The following is a 16,860-nucleotide window of genomic DNA, read 5'->3' on the forward strand; positions in this document are numbered from 1 at the left end:
GTCTCGCATGAGCTATCCAAGGTAGGTGGTACAACCCGAGGCGGACGGACACGTTTCACCAGCCAATCGGGATTGGCGTAATGAGATAAATGCTTCTGAGGTCTGCAGTTTAGCGTGTATCCCATAGTGAGACATCTCACTAATATTACTAATTACTAATATTACTAACCTAATGTTTTTGCTGGTCAAATATATTAGAAAATAGAAAAAAATGTTCCATTATTTTAAGAATACTTTATTACATTTGTGAAAATGTACACTTTCTCTTAATAAGAAGATTAAATCCCTACAGTTACATTTAACATCAGTGTGGACAATGATGTCAACATAAAGTAAGCAACACCCATGAAACTTCTTGCAGAGTCTGCTACATTGCTCAATTACATTGCCCTTGGATGGTTTTACACACTTAATTTTAACTGTGTAAAACAACAAACCATCTATACATACGAGTCATTAATTTGGGTTTAGTAATGTAATGTAAAACCTATGGGTACACTTGCTAAGCTCTCTAGGCTCAAGTTGACATACATCAACACTCTTTAGGAGGGTGCATTTACACATGAGTTTTGCAAATTGCGTTTGGTATCTGTTGAATGTGTGGTGGGCATCAAACTTTGTTTTATTTCTTGTGTCTGTACTGACAAATTTTAGCTATATAGTTGACATCTCTTGAAAATTGTGATTAAAAGCTTGTACAGCAGTATATATTAAAACAGCATGGAGCAATAACAAGTATGTGAAAACTGAAACAGTTTTGGATACATGTGTATACACACTCAAACACAAAACTACTATCCTACTGGCACCGGTGTATCAAAGTCTGTTTCCCTATCGATTTGGATTTCCCCCTATACTAGCTTGAACCCAGTTGTTATACCTAATATGAATACATGAATAATATAACTAAATCCTCACCCAGACCAAAAAGGGCAGTGATTTAGTAAACAGTTATCAATGGGGAAACAATCCTACCAGCATCAACAAATGCCAAACTATACCCTGCCATACTAACACTCTGGACACCATTTCAGTCCTACAGTAAGAAAACCAGAAGCAAACATTAGCTCATGTTTGAAACATCTAACTACCTGATGAACCAGTAGGTACAATATGCCATACAAGGTGTAAGGGTATCAAACAATGCCACTCATTACTGTTTACAGGACCTGCACGCAATCATGTCTGTGTGGTATATATATATATATATATATATATATATATATATATATATATATATATATATGTAAAGAAAAATTACATGGCTGAAATAGGTGTGTGTGTGTGTGTGTGTGAGAGAGAGAGAGAGAGAGCTGCTGTACTGGTAAATAGAACCAGCTGAAATGTACATTTTTTACATTTAAAATTTTTTCTTAGTGTTCGAACAACAGCATGTGAAAGAATGCAGCTGATGCAGCACAGTGTGCTGAGGTAGAATGGCGGTAACTTATCAAACTGTGATATTTGTAGCTTTATTTAAGTTGTGAGCAAGAGTTAAAAAAATGTGACGATCCAACCTGTTACATTGTACTTTGTACCAGAAACTAAAATAGTGACAATTAACTGTGCAAACTCCCACTCCCTGGCCATGGATTCATAAAAACTATTCCAGAGGAAAAATGATCAAATCCTCTGCAGATAATCTGTGGAGATGCAAAACTTAATAAGACTCGAGACTAACAGCGGGCCTGACAGGTAACTTTCAGACATCCTAACTTAGTTTCTCCAGGTTTATTTCAGGTCTGTGTGAGTCCTGCTACCACTGAGGACTCAGAGCCTAAAACTATCCAAAATAATCAACAAAAACAGACTCAATGCTCAAATGCGCTGGGAAGTGAACTTCCTTAGCTTTAAACATTTCTAACAGTAAAATGGGTAGGTGTCTCTTCTGTCACAAGTCAGTGACTTTATTCTCCACAGCAGCGGCGATCTGCTGCAGTCGGTAGCCAAGCTGCATCTTCTGGGCTGTGGTGTCCTCCTCCACTGCTGTAATGATCTGACAGAAGGATGACAAAGAGGAAAAAAATTGACAAGACAAAAATAACACACACACACACACAAAAATATTGCCTCTGTATTAAAAAAAAAGCATAATTGAAAACTTCCATGAACCAAAGCCACAAACATATAATTAGTTATTACAATATGTATCTAGTGCATGGTTGTTTGTATCTGTATGGCCTCGTGATGGAGTGGCGACCTGTCCAGGATGTACCCCGCCACTCACCCATGACAGCTGGGATAGGCTTTAGGATTTTTGATTAAGCCGGTATAGAAAATGGATGGATGGAATATGTATGTAGGGTTTCTGGGTAAACTTATCAACACAGTGGCAGACCCTCTCAAATTTTCCATTTTATTATTTTTTTAAACTCAAATTAGAATACATTAATCATTTTTTCCCCTTATCAATTTAGAATTAATACTCCAAAATAACAGCTGTTTGAAGATGATAAACGAAAAATATGAAAAAAAAAGGTGTTTGAAGAACTCCATTTATGTTGGTAATTAGACCCTTCACATAATACTAGGGTAGAACATCTTTGGCAGTAACTGAATTAGAGTCTTCTTGGGAATGATTCTGTAAGCTTTGCACACCTTTGTCAGATATTGATTTAACCATTCTTCCTGGCAATATCACTCAGATTCAGCCAGGCTGGATAGGGAGTATCAATGCATAGCAACTTGTACATCAAACCAGAGGTGCTCCACTGGGTTCAGATCCAGATCAAGGACTTACAAATTTTTGCCAGTTTAATTAGCTGTGCAACTTTGTATGAGTTGGCATGATAAGAATTTGACTAATTTGCGTTTTAATTAATTTGATGATAATTGGATTAATTTGCACTGTATCTTTAAATTGCCTTGAGATTACCTGTGTTGTTAATTGATACTATACAACTATTCTTGTTTTTAAATGGGTGTAAGATGTATAAGGAGTGATGTGTTGACTCAATAGGAGAAAACATCGGAGAGTTTTTTTTTCAGTTTTATATCACTATACAATTTTAGTAGAACTGTTACAACTGAGACACTTTGCTGATTGGCTAAAGATATATACTAATTTGTGAGGTTTCACAAGCTAAATCTGGTACCACTGCTTTCCTCCTGACTTTTTTACATAAACTTTACTTTTCTTTCTTTGGATTTTTAGTTAAATTAATCTATGAAACAAATGCTTTAAATATTTCAGAGAATTCCAGCATTTGTTGTTGACAGAAACAGTACTTAAATCTACCAAGTTGGAATTGTAAGTTAGTCTTTTACGGTCTGCATTATTAGGTCTACATGTTTTTATTGTGTCATGATGTGCTGTCCTACCACCTGAATTGGATGGTATGAGTGATACTAATACCTGATCGTAGTATTTGTTGATATACTTATAGAGCTCATGCAGTGCAACCAGGTAGTTGAGCTCTCCAGAGTAGTTCTAAAACCCAAAGAATTCAGGTGAGTCACTGTCCAACTTTTCTTAATTCTGTTGAATGTGAACTGTGAATGCACTCACCCTGGACAGTTCAGCCAGAGCTGAGTTCATCTCTTGGTCACTGGCTGAGATAGTCTGCCTGATGTCAGCATAGTATCTGCAATTATGATAATTTTTTTTAATCACTTTTACATGTATGACTGATGAGATAATCTGCTTTGAAACAAATCATATGATCAACTGCTCTTATGATATTATTTCTGATCCACAAATAATACTGTTATTTTACAATTACAAAAAAAGGTTATTCTATTCCATATTATACACTGATACATATCTATCTCATATTGCATTACAAGTTGTTGTAAAAGCAGTTTAAACTACAAGATGAGGTTCTAGATAAAAAATAAGCAAACCTTTCCACCATCTGTTTGTAGCGGGGAATGTCCCTGGCATACAACAACTTGTTAATGGGAGAGTCCTGTTCAGAGGGAAAAGAAGGAATGAGATGAAAATTAGTTCTAAAGGAACATGAAGCTGCCTCAAGACTCAAGTTTGTATCTTAATATCCACTCCATTTGACAAAAATTAAATGTCACCATCTTAAAGATTATAGCTTGTTAATAACTTATATTAGAAGATGCACAATTTCAGTCCTTTTCTATCATGTTCATTAACAAAAAGCTTTTGGTTTGGTAGTGCAAAAGAGGAAGAAAAGCATTGATTACCCGCCCAAGCTTGTGCTCTGCAATGGTGCAGGAGTCCATAAAGGTCTGTGCGATAACAGAGAGCACAGCATCTACATGGTCAGAAGCCTGGACATCAAAAATAAACTGAGGGTTCTTAATGATGTTGATCCAGAAACGCAGAGGGAGACTGAAAAAAGAGGACACATAAACAGGGCATACATCTGTGCTTCTATATAATTTGTTCTCCACAAACTGTTCATTACCTGACCGCTAACCTCTCTTTGCTAGTCTTACTGTACCTGTTAGTCTTCCAAATGTGGATTGTTTCTGGGTCATTAATGTTGTGTTGTCGTGCCTGGTCATCCAGCAGATCAAAGAAATATTTGACAGCCAGCGGGACTGGACGACTGGTGCTAAGGATCACTGTGAACAGATCATCTACAAACTTCTGCAGTGTCCCCTTAGAAACATTGAAGAAGGAGAAATAATCAAATATAATGACTGAAGATGTCCATTTTCAATCTCACAGGAATGGTGCAAAGATACCAATTAATAAAAGTGAGTCAATAGCAGGGTTTTGTCCATCTAAGGGGTTTATATGAAGCAAGATTAATCGGTTAATGTGGCATGTTGAGTTAAGAGTTTTCAGTGTCAGGAAGGTGTTTCTGCTTTCTAACTAGGCTACTTTACCATGGTAACTTATCCTGACCAAATATCTCTGGAGAGTTTCAAATTAAATAGTCTGTAAAAAGTGCCATCTTTTCATAAAATCTTTCCCTCGTGATATCCCAGATAACATTGAAACATTTGTAATGCTCTGTGTTGACATTGATCAAATGTTGGCATTCTAATCTTCAAATTGAATGATAATACACAGTTGATTCATTGACAGCTTTTCTGCTTTCAAATCAAAATAGATTTCAACTTTAACCAAAATAATAAAAAAAAAAAACAGTTTTGCTTGAGTAAACAAACAAAGAGAGTTCATGACCACAGTCAAAGTACATTTAGGGGAAGGAAATTAGCTGGGCAACTTTGTATGAGTTGGCATTATATGAATTTGACTATTTGTATTCTAATGAATTTGATAATAATTGGATTAAATAGCAGTGCATCTTTAAATTGCCTTGACATTAACTTTATTATTAATTGGTACTATCCAACTAAAAATCAAACTGAATTAAAAATATATTACTCCCATTACTCTATTAGAAAATATTGAAGAGCCGGAAGGGTGAAGGGAGGGGTCTTCCCACACCCCTGTTTCCTGGTTGCTGCCCGGGGTGGGAGGAGCCAGGAGGATGAATTATTCTGCTGGTTCGGGGTCTGTGGTGACTGGGCCCCTTGGTGTGCCCACTGCGCCACACCCTAGCGGAGTTGGGGGAGGGAGGACGTGTGGATGTAAGGGACATGCAAGTGTGTGTGGTGATGACTGGGCCTGGGTCTGGGACATGCTGTCATCTGGCCTGCTTGTGCTGTTCTTGATGGGGGGGGGGGGGGCGTTGCCTCTCCCCGCTGCTCGCCACTTCACCCACCTGTGGTCACGTCTTGACTCCCAGGGCACTTGGCCAGGGGCGCTGGGGCAGGCGCTGAGCCACTGGCTGTCTGGGGCGCTTGGCCCTCTCGGGTATTGGGTGGGGCCTCTACTGGGGGGTTTGGGGGCGCTCGGGCTCCTTTAACCCGGGTCTGGTGCACGGCCCATGTCTGGGCGGCTGGGGCCTGGCGGGGTCGGTGGGCTGTTGCCCTGTTCCCGGGGGCCCCCTGTCCTATCCTTGTGGGGGCTCTGTCCGGGGTCCTCTGCGGTCTTCTGGTTGGATGCATGGTTGTCCCTGTGGTGGGCTTCCCGGGTTCTGTGCTCTGTGGGGGCTGCTGGTGACCAGGGTCTGTGGCCCTCTCTGTCTGCTTCTGATTGCTGGGGGGGGGGTTGTGGATTGTCGCTTTGCACACTTATACACTCATAACTAAAGCACAATTATCATGTAGAAACTTTTTAGCAGTGTGTCTGGTTCTCTAGCTTAGCATGGCTACCAGTTCTCTTCCTCCATCTCCTGCTTTCACCTGCTCCGTGTGTCAGATGTTTAGTTACTCCTCTGCCTCCTTTACTGGTAATGGTACATGTAACAAATGTAGTCTTTTTGTAGTTTTGGAGGCGAGGTTATCTGAATTGGAAGCTCGGCTCTGCACTGTTGAAAACCACCCGATAGCGGGCCAGGCCCCTTTACTCAGTGCGGAGCCACCGAGCGTAGCTAACTCTGTTAGTCGTCCCCGAGCAGATCCCGAGCAGCTGGGACTTAAGAGTGGCTGGGTGACTGTCAGGAAGAGGAGTCATAGTCCTAAAGTCAAGCCCGTGGTTCACCATCAACCTGTCCACGTTTCAAATAGATTTTCCCCACTCAGTGACACACCCGCTGAGGAGAAAACCCTGGTAATTGGCAGCTCTATAGTTAGAAATGTGGCATTAGAGACACCAGCGACCATAGTCAAATGTATTCCAGGGGCCAGAGCGGGCGACATAGAATCCTATTTAAAACTGCTGGCTAAGGATAAGCGTAAATACGGTAAAATAGTTATTCACGTCGGCGGTAATGACACCCGGTTACGCCAATCGGAGGTCACTAAAATCAATTCAATTCAATTCAATTTTATTTATATAGCGCCAGATTACAACAATTGTCATCTCAAGGCACTTAAGTAATATAGTCCAATTCAAGCCAATTGGAATTCAATTCATTGTAATCATAATCCAATTAATTCATATAGAGCCAATTCAAAAAATTAATATCCTAGCTAAGGAAACCAACAGATTGCACCGAAACTTGTCTTCAGTCCAATCTCCCGTCCTGAGCGTGCCTGAGGCGACTGTGGAAAGGAACGACTCCCTTTTAACAGGAAGAAACCTCTGGCAGAACTAGACTCAGGAAGGGTGGCCATCCGCCTCGACCAGCTGGGGTTTGAGAAGACAGAAAAGAGGGAAAAGAGGGAAAAGAGGGGGGAAAAACACCATAACGCCATTCAAAGGATATCTGTTGGAACAGGGAAACATACGTTAATAACCACAATAATGTCACATGTACATAAAATCAATTGTGAAATTAAACAGGGGGAAAAAGAGAGCAAAGTGAGGAAAGGTGTGACAGATGAGGTCCCCCAGCAGTCTAAGCCTATAGCAGCTTAACTATGGGATGTTTCAGGATTACCTGAGCCATCCCTAACTATAAGCTTTATCAAAAAGGAAAGTTTTAAGCCTAATCTTAAAAGTGGAAAGGGTGTCTGCTTCCCGGACATTTACTGGCAGCTTATTCCACAAGAGAGGGGCCTGATAACTGAAGGCTCTGCCTCCTATTCTGCTTTTAGAAACTCTGGGAACAACAAGTAAACCTGCAGTTTGGGAGCGAAGTGCTCTGTTAGGAAAACATCTTACAATTAAATCTTTAAGATATGATGGAGCTCGGTCATTAAGAGCTTTATATGTGAGAAGAAGAATCTTAAATTCTATTCTGAATTTAACAGGGAGCCAATGAAGAGAAGCTAAAACTGGAGAAACATGATCTCTCCTGTTAGTTCTCATCAGAACTCTGGCTGCAGCATTTTGGATCAGCTGGAGGCTTTTCAGAGAATATGTGGGACAGCCCAATAATAAGGAATTACAGTAGTCCAATCTTGAAGTAACAAATGCATGAACTAGTTTCTCTGCATCACCCTGAGACAGGATGTTCCTGATTTTAGCAATATTACGAAGGTGAAAGAAGGCAGTCCTAGAAACCAGTTTTATATGTGCGTCAAATGATAAATTCTGGTCAAAAATAACTCCAAGGTTCCTCACTGTAGAACTAGAAGCCAGGGAAATACCATCTAGAGTAACTATATAACTAGACAATTTCTCCCTGAAGCGCTCAGGTCCAAAGAGAACAACTTCAGTTTTGTCTGAATTTAAAAGCAGACAGTTCTGAGTCATCCAGGTCTTTATGTCTTTAAGACAGGCTTGTAGTCTGACCAACCTATTGGTTTCATCTGGTTTCATAGATAAGTACAGCTGAGTATCATCAGCATAGCAATGAAAATTTATGCCATGCTGTCTGATAATGTTACCTAATGGATAATGCATGTATAAAGTAAAAAGAATCGGTCCAAGCACAGAACCCTGAGGAACTCCATGACATACGCCAACATGTGAGGAAGATTCTTCATTTACAAGAACAAACTGGAATCTATCAGATAAATATGACTTAAACCAGCCTAATTCAGTTCCTTTAATCCCAATAACATGTTCAAGTCTCTGTAACAGAATGCTGTGATCGATCGTATCAAATGCAGCACTGAGATCCAACAGGACAAGCACAGAAACAAGTCCGCTATCAGAGGCTAAGAGGAGATCATTGGTAACTTTCACCAGTGCTGTTTCTGTGCTATGATGCACTCTGAATCCTGACTGAAACTCTTCAAACAGATTATTTCTATGTAAATGATCACAAAGTTGAACTGCAACTATTTTTTCAAGAACTTTAGACAAAAAAGGGAGATTGGATATAGGTCGATAATTAGCCAACACTTCTGAATCAAGAGTAGGTTTTTTAAGTAAAGGTTTAATTACAGCAACCTTAAAAGTCTGAGGTACATATCCTGTCAACAAAGACCGATTGATCAAATCCAATATGGAAGTGTCAATTAAGGGGAAAACCTCCTTGAACAGTCTGGTTGGGATTGGGTCTAACATACAAGTTGATGGTTTAGAAGAGACTATTGCTGTTGTTAGCTCAGAAAGATCAACGGGACAGAAGCTGTCTAAATACAAATCAGGGTCTAAAGATACATCTAAAGCTGCTCGACTTGATGATACATCAGTGATAATAGTGGGAAGGATTCCATTAATCTTCTCTCTGATAGAAACAATTTTATTGATGAAGAATCTCATGAAATCATCACTGCTGAGAGTTAAAGGAATACATGGCTCAACAGAGCTCAGACTCTTTGTCAGCCTGGCAACAGTGCTGAAAAGAAACCTGGGATTATTCTTATTCTCTTCTATCAATAATGAATAATAAGCAGTTCTAGTTTTACGAAGTGCTTTCTTATACGTTATTAAACTATCTTTCCAGACTAATTGAGACTCTTCTAAATTAGAGGAACGCCACTGTCTCTCCAGCTTTCTTGCAGTCTGCTTTAACGCACGCAGCTGTGAATTATACCAAGGAGCCAACCTCTTCTGACTGATTACCTTCCTTTTCAGAGATGCAAATCAATGTTGCATCGGTGTGTAATTTTGCCAAAACAATGTCGGACTCCGTAGTTTTCTCTGGACCCCTGCCAAATCTGACCAGTGATGACATGTTTAGCCGCATGTCCTCATTCAATCGCTGGTTGTCCAGATGGTGTCCAGCAAACAACGTGTCACAGTCTGCTCTGTCAGTCTATGTCATGTCACAGTTTATGTTTAATCATGTTTTGTTCTAGTCCTGTTTTTCCCCCATCACGTTCAGTTCACTCAAGTCATCTGGTTAATTGTTCACAGCTGCACCGCATTCACTGATCACTCCCTAGACAGTATTTAGCTTCCTGGTTTACTTTCAGTCACTGCAGAATCCTCACCTTCCCTTCATGCCACAGAGAGAGAAGTTTGATTACCTGCCTCATAGCCACAGTTTGTTACCATAGTCTTTGTATTTCATAGTTCTGATTTTTGTTCTCATCGTTAAGTATTTTTGATCCGGCTCTGCCTCGCTTTGTGTTTTGCCTTTGCTCCCTGTTCATGTTTTGTTTGGAATAAACCTTTTGATTTTGAACTAAAGAGCTGCATCTACCTCACCACCGACCGTGACACAACGTGGGCTCCATAGATAATTGGCAATCTTTCTGGAGAAAACCTGGTCTGATGAGGAGAGACGGCATCCATCCCACTTTGGAAGGAGCGGCTCTCATTTCTAGAAATATGGACTAATTTATTAGTCATCCAAAAACATGACATCCCAGGGTTGAGACCAGGATGCAGAGTTGTAGTCTTACACACTTCTCTGCGGCTTCCCACCTGATGCTGCCCCCCCAATCAAAATACACAAAAGGAGCAAATCCTCTTGTGCAAAAAAATTTAAAACAAAAACTTTAACTTAACAAAAACATCAAACTATTAAATGTGGTTTGCTGAATATTAGATCTCTCCCTTTGAAGTCTCTGTTAGTGAATGATTTGATCTGTGATCATCATATTGATATATTTTGTCTTACAGAAACCTGGCTGCAGCAGGAGGATCATGTCAGCATTAATGAATCAACTCCCTCTGACTATTTAAATGTTCATGTTCCTCCAACCACAGGCAGAGGAGGAGGAGTGGCAGCTATCTTCAGATCAGGGTTACTAATCAGTCCTCGACCCAAGATTAGTTTTAGCTCTTTTGAATCTCTGATTCTCAGTTTTTCCCAAAGTGGAAATCACAGAAACCTCTTGTGTTTGTTGTTGTGTATCGTCCACCTGGCCCTTACTCTGAGATTCTCTCTGAATTCTCAGAGTTTTTATCCCAGTTAGTGCTGAGTACAGATAAAGTCATTGTAGTGGGTGACTTTAATATTCATGTAGATGTTGAAAATGACAGCCTAAATATTAACTTTAATTCTATATTAGACTCTATTGGATTTTCTCAAAGTGTTCACAGACATACTCACTGCCTTAATCATACCCTTGACCTTGTGCTGACTTATGGCATTGAGAGTGAACAGTTAACAGTGTTCCCTCTTGTCTGACCATATTTAATAACTTTTGAATTTACATTACTTGACTACACGGTTTCTGAGAAGAATTCTACATATAGAAGGTGTCTGTCAGAGAATGCTGTAACCAGATTTAAAGAGTTGATTTCATCCTCCTTTTCTTCACTGCCATGTGCTGATATGACAGAGGACGGCTACCTAAATTTTACTCCAGTAGAACTTTACTCTCTTGTTGACAGCACTATAGCTTCAATGCGTACAACACTGGACAATGTTGCCCCTCTGAAAAGGAAGGTAATCAGTCAGAAGAGGTTGGCTCCTTGGTATAATTCACAGCTGCTTTAAAGCAGACTGCAAGAAAACTGGAGAGACAGTGGCATTCCTCTAATTTAGAAGAGTCTCAATTAGTCTGGAAAGATAGTTTAATAACGTATAAGAAAGCACTTCGTAAAGCTAGAACTGCGTATTATTCATTATTGATAGAAGAGAATAAGAATAATCCCAGGTTTCTTTTCAGCACTGTTGCCAGGCTGACACAGAGTCCAAGCTCTGTTGAGCCATGTATTCCTTTAACTCTCAGCAGTGATGATTTCATGAGATTCTTCATCAATAAAATTGTTTCTATCAGAGAGAAGATTAATGGAATCCTTCCCATTATTATCACTGATGTATCATCAAGTGCAGCAGCTTTAGAAGTATCTTTAGAACCTGATTTGTATTTAGACGGCTTCTGCCCAGTTGATCTCTCTGAGCTAACAACAGCAATAGTCTCTTCTAAACTATCAACTTGTATGTTAGACCCAATCCCAACCAGACTGTTCAAGGAGGTTTTCCCCTTAATCAATACTTCCATATTGGATTTGATCAATCGGTCTTTGTTGACAGGATATGTACCTCAGACTTTTAAGGTTGCTGTAATTAAACCTTTACTTATAAAACCTACTCTTGATTCAGAAGTGTTGGCTAATTATCGACCTATATCCAATCTCCCTTTTTTGTCTAAAGTTCTTGAAAAAATAGTTTCAGTTCAACTTTGTGATCATTTACATAGAAATAATCTGTTTGAAGAGTTTCATTCAGGATTCAGAGTGCATCATAGCACAGAAACAGCACTGGTGAAAGTTACCAATGATCTCCTCTTAGCCTCTGATAGCGGACTTGTTTCTGTGCTTGTCCTGTTGGATCTCAGTGCTGGTTCAGTTACTGTTCAACACATACAAACATTAGGAATGGAAATAGCCAGAAGGAAGACACTACATAAACAAACTAATGGGTTTTTCAAAAGAAAAACTAAGGAACTAGTTGAGGTAGTACATGTGAATCTTTAAGTTTTTATCAAAAACAGGGAAAAAACAATAAGAACCATCTAATTTGCTGAATTTTCTTTCTGATGTAACCCCAATAACTTTTAACTTTGTCATGGACTGGTATAGAAAATGGATGGATTGTACTGATCTCATGTTATCATTAAGTAGAGGCTAGTACATGTTAAACTGTGGTTGGACTGAACCTTATTCTATCTGTGGTTGGACTGAACAGTCTTTGGTTGGACTGAACCTTATTCATCAAAGAGTATGCGTATGTGTACCTTCATGGACAGCAGTCGAGTAAGGTAGATTTCAGGGATGGCCTTGGCTCTCTCCCTCTCCCTTAGGCTGCCTCTGCGGTGTTTGGGCTGCTCAGTCTCCTCACTGGCCTTCACCAAATGCCACAGCTTCAGTCCACCTTCATCTGCATCCTCAAGCATTGGAGTCTCTGTTCATACAATAATTAATATGATTCACGAACCAGGAATGCCAAACTTAATCTTCACCTGCCTTCAATACCATAAATTCAGTAAAAATTTGGATATGAGAAAAAAAGCATTAGGTAATTAATCCAAAGTAACTCACTCTCTCCAGCTATGTAGTCGTGGTTGTCATGGTGAATGTTTTTGGCGTGGCGAGAGACCAGTGCTACTGTAGCTCCATCTTGGACCTAATCAGCAAAACAAAATATCCAAAGACAAATCACATATCATCCTTGCCCTATAATGTCTAAGAGTCATTGCTGCCACTTTATAGAGCATAAGGTGACAATTGTCACCTTGTAATGCTGCAGTGTGTTAAGGCGCTTCCAGTTGCCCTGCACAACAGATGTTAAATCCTCATCTGACAGGATGAGATGACCAGCAATACCAGACCTCCACTCTGTAAAAGAGCAGGTAAATTGTCAAAACAGAGCATTTCCATGGGACAAGCTTGTCACTGTCCTCACAAAATCAATATATTCTCAATAAAATATTTACAGATCATCCTATCATTAAAATTTCCCATGAAATTGCAAGCAAAGTGCTATTAATATTTCTTATAAAAGTAAATGTTAGGGAGGCTGGACCACCCCTTAAAGCTAAGTTTTTTGTGGTTATCAGCTCTACAGGCCTGATCAGACACAACATTCCAAATTAGTTTGGCTAAAATTCGAAATTCAAGAAGGCATTTAAAAATTAAACAACTTAAATGTATGTACATCCCCATCAGCATAAAATGAGTCATCAACATTTTCAAATAGTTTTTCAGGAAATTGAAAAACTCTAAATTTCCATAATGAGTATCAACAAAAGTATTGTTAGTAATTGTTGTGCTAAATACTTGAACACAGATTCCATATTGTGTGAGTTTGAATAACTACAACGTAATTGTACACTAGCATTTTGAAAATACTTTTTTGAACTCTGCAGGCAGGCTTTGGATATGCGTGATTCAATATATGGTTCAACCTTCAACCTCAAATGTTGTGTCACACTGAGGAGCTGATAATGCATCGGGAAATGCATGAATGTGACAGTATGGGCCGGAGAGACCAGAAAAGGTCGACCAGTCAATGAACTTTGACAGTATCTATTTTTATGTTGCTGAAGAGAGCACCACAGTTAAACAAATGCTGGAATGCAACTATTTACCACCTCCTAAGTATTTATACTATGCTGACACAGACACATAAAATGTAAACTGAATGATTTTCAACTTCTGCAATTAATCAATTCAGTGTGTCATGTTTGCACGATTGAGACCCTCTTGACCAGGTGCCAGCTGTGTGATATCATGTCTTTGGGTTCTCACCCAAGTCCAGTGAGGTGGCCTGGGGCCGATGAGAGAAGGAGGTGCCCTTGTACACCTGATCCAGAAGTTTCTCTTTCACCTGCGTGATAGTGTCACAGTCCAGAACTTTGGAGGGAACTGGCTGAGTCTCATTTACTCCTCCACCTTGCACCAACACATTCAGCGTCTGCAGAAGACAAAGAAAATGAAGAAAGAGAGGAGAGAAGTAAAGGGGGGTGCTAAAAAAATACAATGTCCTGAGGGTCATAAAAATGTTTCAGTGGTGACAAGAGGTTCGTTTGTGTCTGTCAGTCTAGGTTCTTCTCACCAGGGTCTTGTACTCCACGTCCTCTCGCAACAGCCGATTGTCATTGAGGGTGTACTTGGCCTTGCCTGTTACAGAATCCACTGGTCCTTTATCTACCTGGTGTTTTATGGCCCTGAACAACATGTACAGAGACTCCCCTGCTGAGTCCTATGCACGTGCGCACCCACACACACACATGCACGTGCACACACACATGCACACACACAGTATTTAGTATTGACCAAACACATTCTATGGGAGATTAAAGGGCTTGGACAAGCTTTCATTATGTTTAAATTAGCAGTTTGTAACTTTGTGTGAAAAAGGCTGAAAAGTCTGTGTAGAGTGTATATGTAAATACAAACTCTAGGGAAAATCTTAACATAAATTTACCAGAAAGTATTCAACTATTGAATGTAGCTTGTTTAATAGGCTTTGTAAATGTAGACATTTCTAAGTACTTTAATATAAAGACTGTACATTAATCTATTCCATAGAAGTAAAACTGGACTTTTATTACAGGGATACATCACATATAAGATACTACAAAAAGTATTCATTCTTTTAAGGTCATTTGATAAGAGCAGATTCTTCAATGCGTTTGTCCCTATCACCCACATGCAAATGCAGTTTTGCGCATGAAAACTTTTTGGAAAACACTTTCTAAGTTTAAGATTTTCACTAACCCAAATATTTAAGGATGGACTGGTAAACCAGGGTTTTTGGCATGCAACATCATTATGGTTTGGTTTGATGAAACTTGACCAGACCTTTAGTTGATGGAACAACTTTGAGAATAAATTGACTGTATTGAGCTTCTTTGCCCCAAACTTGCATATTGAGGGGAAGACAACTATGATGATCAACTGATATGATAACCTGTCAGTACTGTCAGAAAAAGTTGCTCACTGAGCCATTTAAAAAAAAAAAAAGTATGACGGCAACCTTTGGATTGTCATAAAAAGTGGTTTGGACAAAATAAGTGTTATCACTTTTACCCTTTGTATAAGCAGTCAGCTGTCACTGTGGAACTTATGTTGCTCTGGTTGAGTTTCGCCTTTCTATGTGTATGAAAACTTTTTTGGAAACAGTGCTCTATGGTTGTGATTTTGAAGGAATAAAGAAGGAAAATACCCTGTTTTTACAAATACCAACGTTTGTATGTGCTTAACCTCATGAAAGAGGAAAGTATGCTTAGTTATCTTGATCTGCCTCAATTTAAACTAACACTACTGGGATAGCTTACTGTCACCACATTCAGTCAGTAAATATTCAGTTCTCCTCTCATTATATCTCAGTTACTGATAACAAATTCCAAAATGTTCAATTTCAAGTAAAAATACAATAAAAATCATTTATACTGGACCGTTCCATACAGATTTTTTTATTTTTTTGGGTCATTATGGCCAACTTCAAACTGAAGAAGGAAAAAACCCTGCACATCACAAAATGTGCAAAAACTGAAAGACGCTGAGTAGCTTATAAACCTGTTGTAAAAAAGAAAAAAAAATGCTTCTGCCTTATTGCCTTAATAAGTCACAAGGTGAAAGAGAACATTATTTGTCTGGGGTATTGCACATAAGCATACAGTACCTGACTAAGAATTATGAAATTATATAGTAACTGACCCTGAGGAAAGCATAGAGACAGATGGACATCCAGTTGGTCAAAAGCTTCTCTACCACAGTCTCTGTTCTGCAAAGAAACGTGGTTATAACACTTTGAAAGGTTTTAGTAAAAGCTTAAACTGACATTCATTCTGATCTTCCTCCTTTTTTTTTTTTTTACCTTCGCAGCATCAGTTTGGGGTTCTTGGCCACGTACTGCTCTACCAGGTCATTCAAGAGAGTCTTGAGGATGTCAGTGAAATACTCAAGTTTGCCATGAAGTGCCACCGTCAGCAGGGAAGCCACGTAGGCTCTGTCCCTGGGAGAGAAGGTCCGTTGGCTCTCAAGGGTGTGAATAAACTGACGAAAAAATGAAAGGTTAACTATACCCGAAAGTACACAAATTATCAACAAAGTGCCATTGTTTTATGTTTATGCATTTAGCAAACGCTTTTATCCAAAGTGACTTACAAATGAGGATATAACATTACAGCTAACATCAAAGCTAACAATAAGTTACACAGAAGGACAATTAGCAGTGACGCTAATGGTGATGATGACTACCTTAGTGAGGAATAGTTTACTGTTGAGCAGGTTTGACAACTGTACCAAGCCCTGCTCCACTGTCTGACGCCGACACTCTTGAACATCAAGATCTCGCCTCAGAGGAGATTCTCTGTGACCAGGAAAGAAAATGCGCTCTGCATATATTCGGTAGTCAAGGAAGGGAATGCCTGAGCTCACCAGGTCACTGGACATGTCCATCATCTCTGTCATCAGGTCTGGGTCAGGTGAGGAAGAGGGGCATATGGTCAGGTGGTGTTGTCAAAAGCTCTTTAATTCTCATATTCATATAACACTCTAAGTGCATGTTAGCAATTGTGCAGGGAGGTAGATGCTGGTAGATATTAGCCCTGGACAGTGCTGGTAGACAAACATTAAATTGCTGTACTACAGCCATATGGGATATGAGGAACAGGTCATCCATGAAGTGTGATGTTCTAGGATAATTTTAAAAGGCTGGTGCAAAATCAAAGTTAATTTATTGGCCT

General features: G+C 39.5%; 1 protein-coding gene across 2 annotated transcripts in view; it reads right to left on the reverse strand.

The window, feature by feature from the left end:
* Positions 1 to 219: 219 nt before the first annotated feature.
* Positions 220 to 16,860, reverse strand: part of plxnb1b (plexin b1b) — a 161,873-nt gene continuing 145,232 nt past the window's right edge. The window contains exons 25-38 of one of the 2 annotated variants that reach the window (XM_072383024.1): positions 16,373 to 16,590; positions 15,990 to 16,168; positions 15,830 to 15,896; positions 14,223 to 14,369; positions 13,916 to 14,081; positions 12,900 to 13,003; positions 12,707 to 12,791; positions 12,403 to 12,569; positions 4,416 to 4,576; positions 4,156 to 4,303; positions 3,844 to 3,908; positions 3,509 to 3,584; positions 3,356 to 3,430; positions 220 to 1,996 (exon numbers count right to left, since the gene is read on the reverse strand). In XM_072383024.1, coding sequence (XP_072239125.1) covers positions 1,892 to 1,996; positions 3,356 to 3,430; positions 3,509 to 3,584; positions 3,844 to 3,908; positions 4,156 to 4,303; positions 4,416 to 4,576; positions 12,403 to 12,569; positions 12,707 to 12,791; positions 12,900 to 13,003; positions 13,916 to 14,081; positions 14,223 to 14,369; positions 15,830 to 15,896; positions 15,990 to 16,168; positions 16,373 to 16,590 — 1,763 coding nt within the window. In that variant the 3' untranslated portion in view covers positions 220 to 1,891. Of the gene's footprint in view, positions 1,997 to 3,355; positions 3,431 to 3,508; positions 3,585 to 3,843; positions 3,909 to 4,155; positions 4,304 to 4,415; positions 4,577 to 12,402; positions 12,570 to 12,706; positions 12,792 to 12,899; positions 13,004 to 13,915; positions 14,082 to 14,222; positions 14,370 to 15,829; positions 15,897 to 15,989; positions 16,169 to 16,372; positions 16,591 to 16,860 lie in introns of those variants that run through there. The other variant, XR_011915228.1, reaches the window with a different exon arrangement.

This window comes from Leuresthes tenuis, unplaced genomic scaffold (genome assembly GCF_036924035.1).
Source record: "Leuresthes tenuis unplaced genomic scaffold, fLeuTen1.0.hap1 SCAF_3, whole genome shotgun sequence".
Classification (NCBI taxonomy): Eukaryota; Metazoa; Chordata; class Actinopteri; order Atheriniformes; family Atherinopsidae; genus Leuresthes; species Leuresthes tenuis.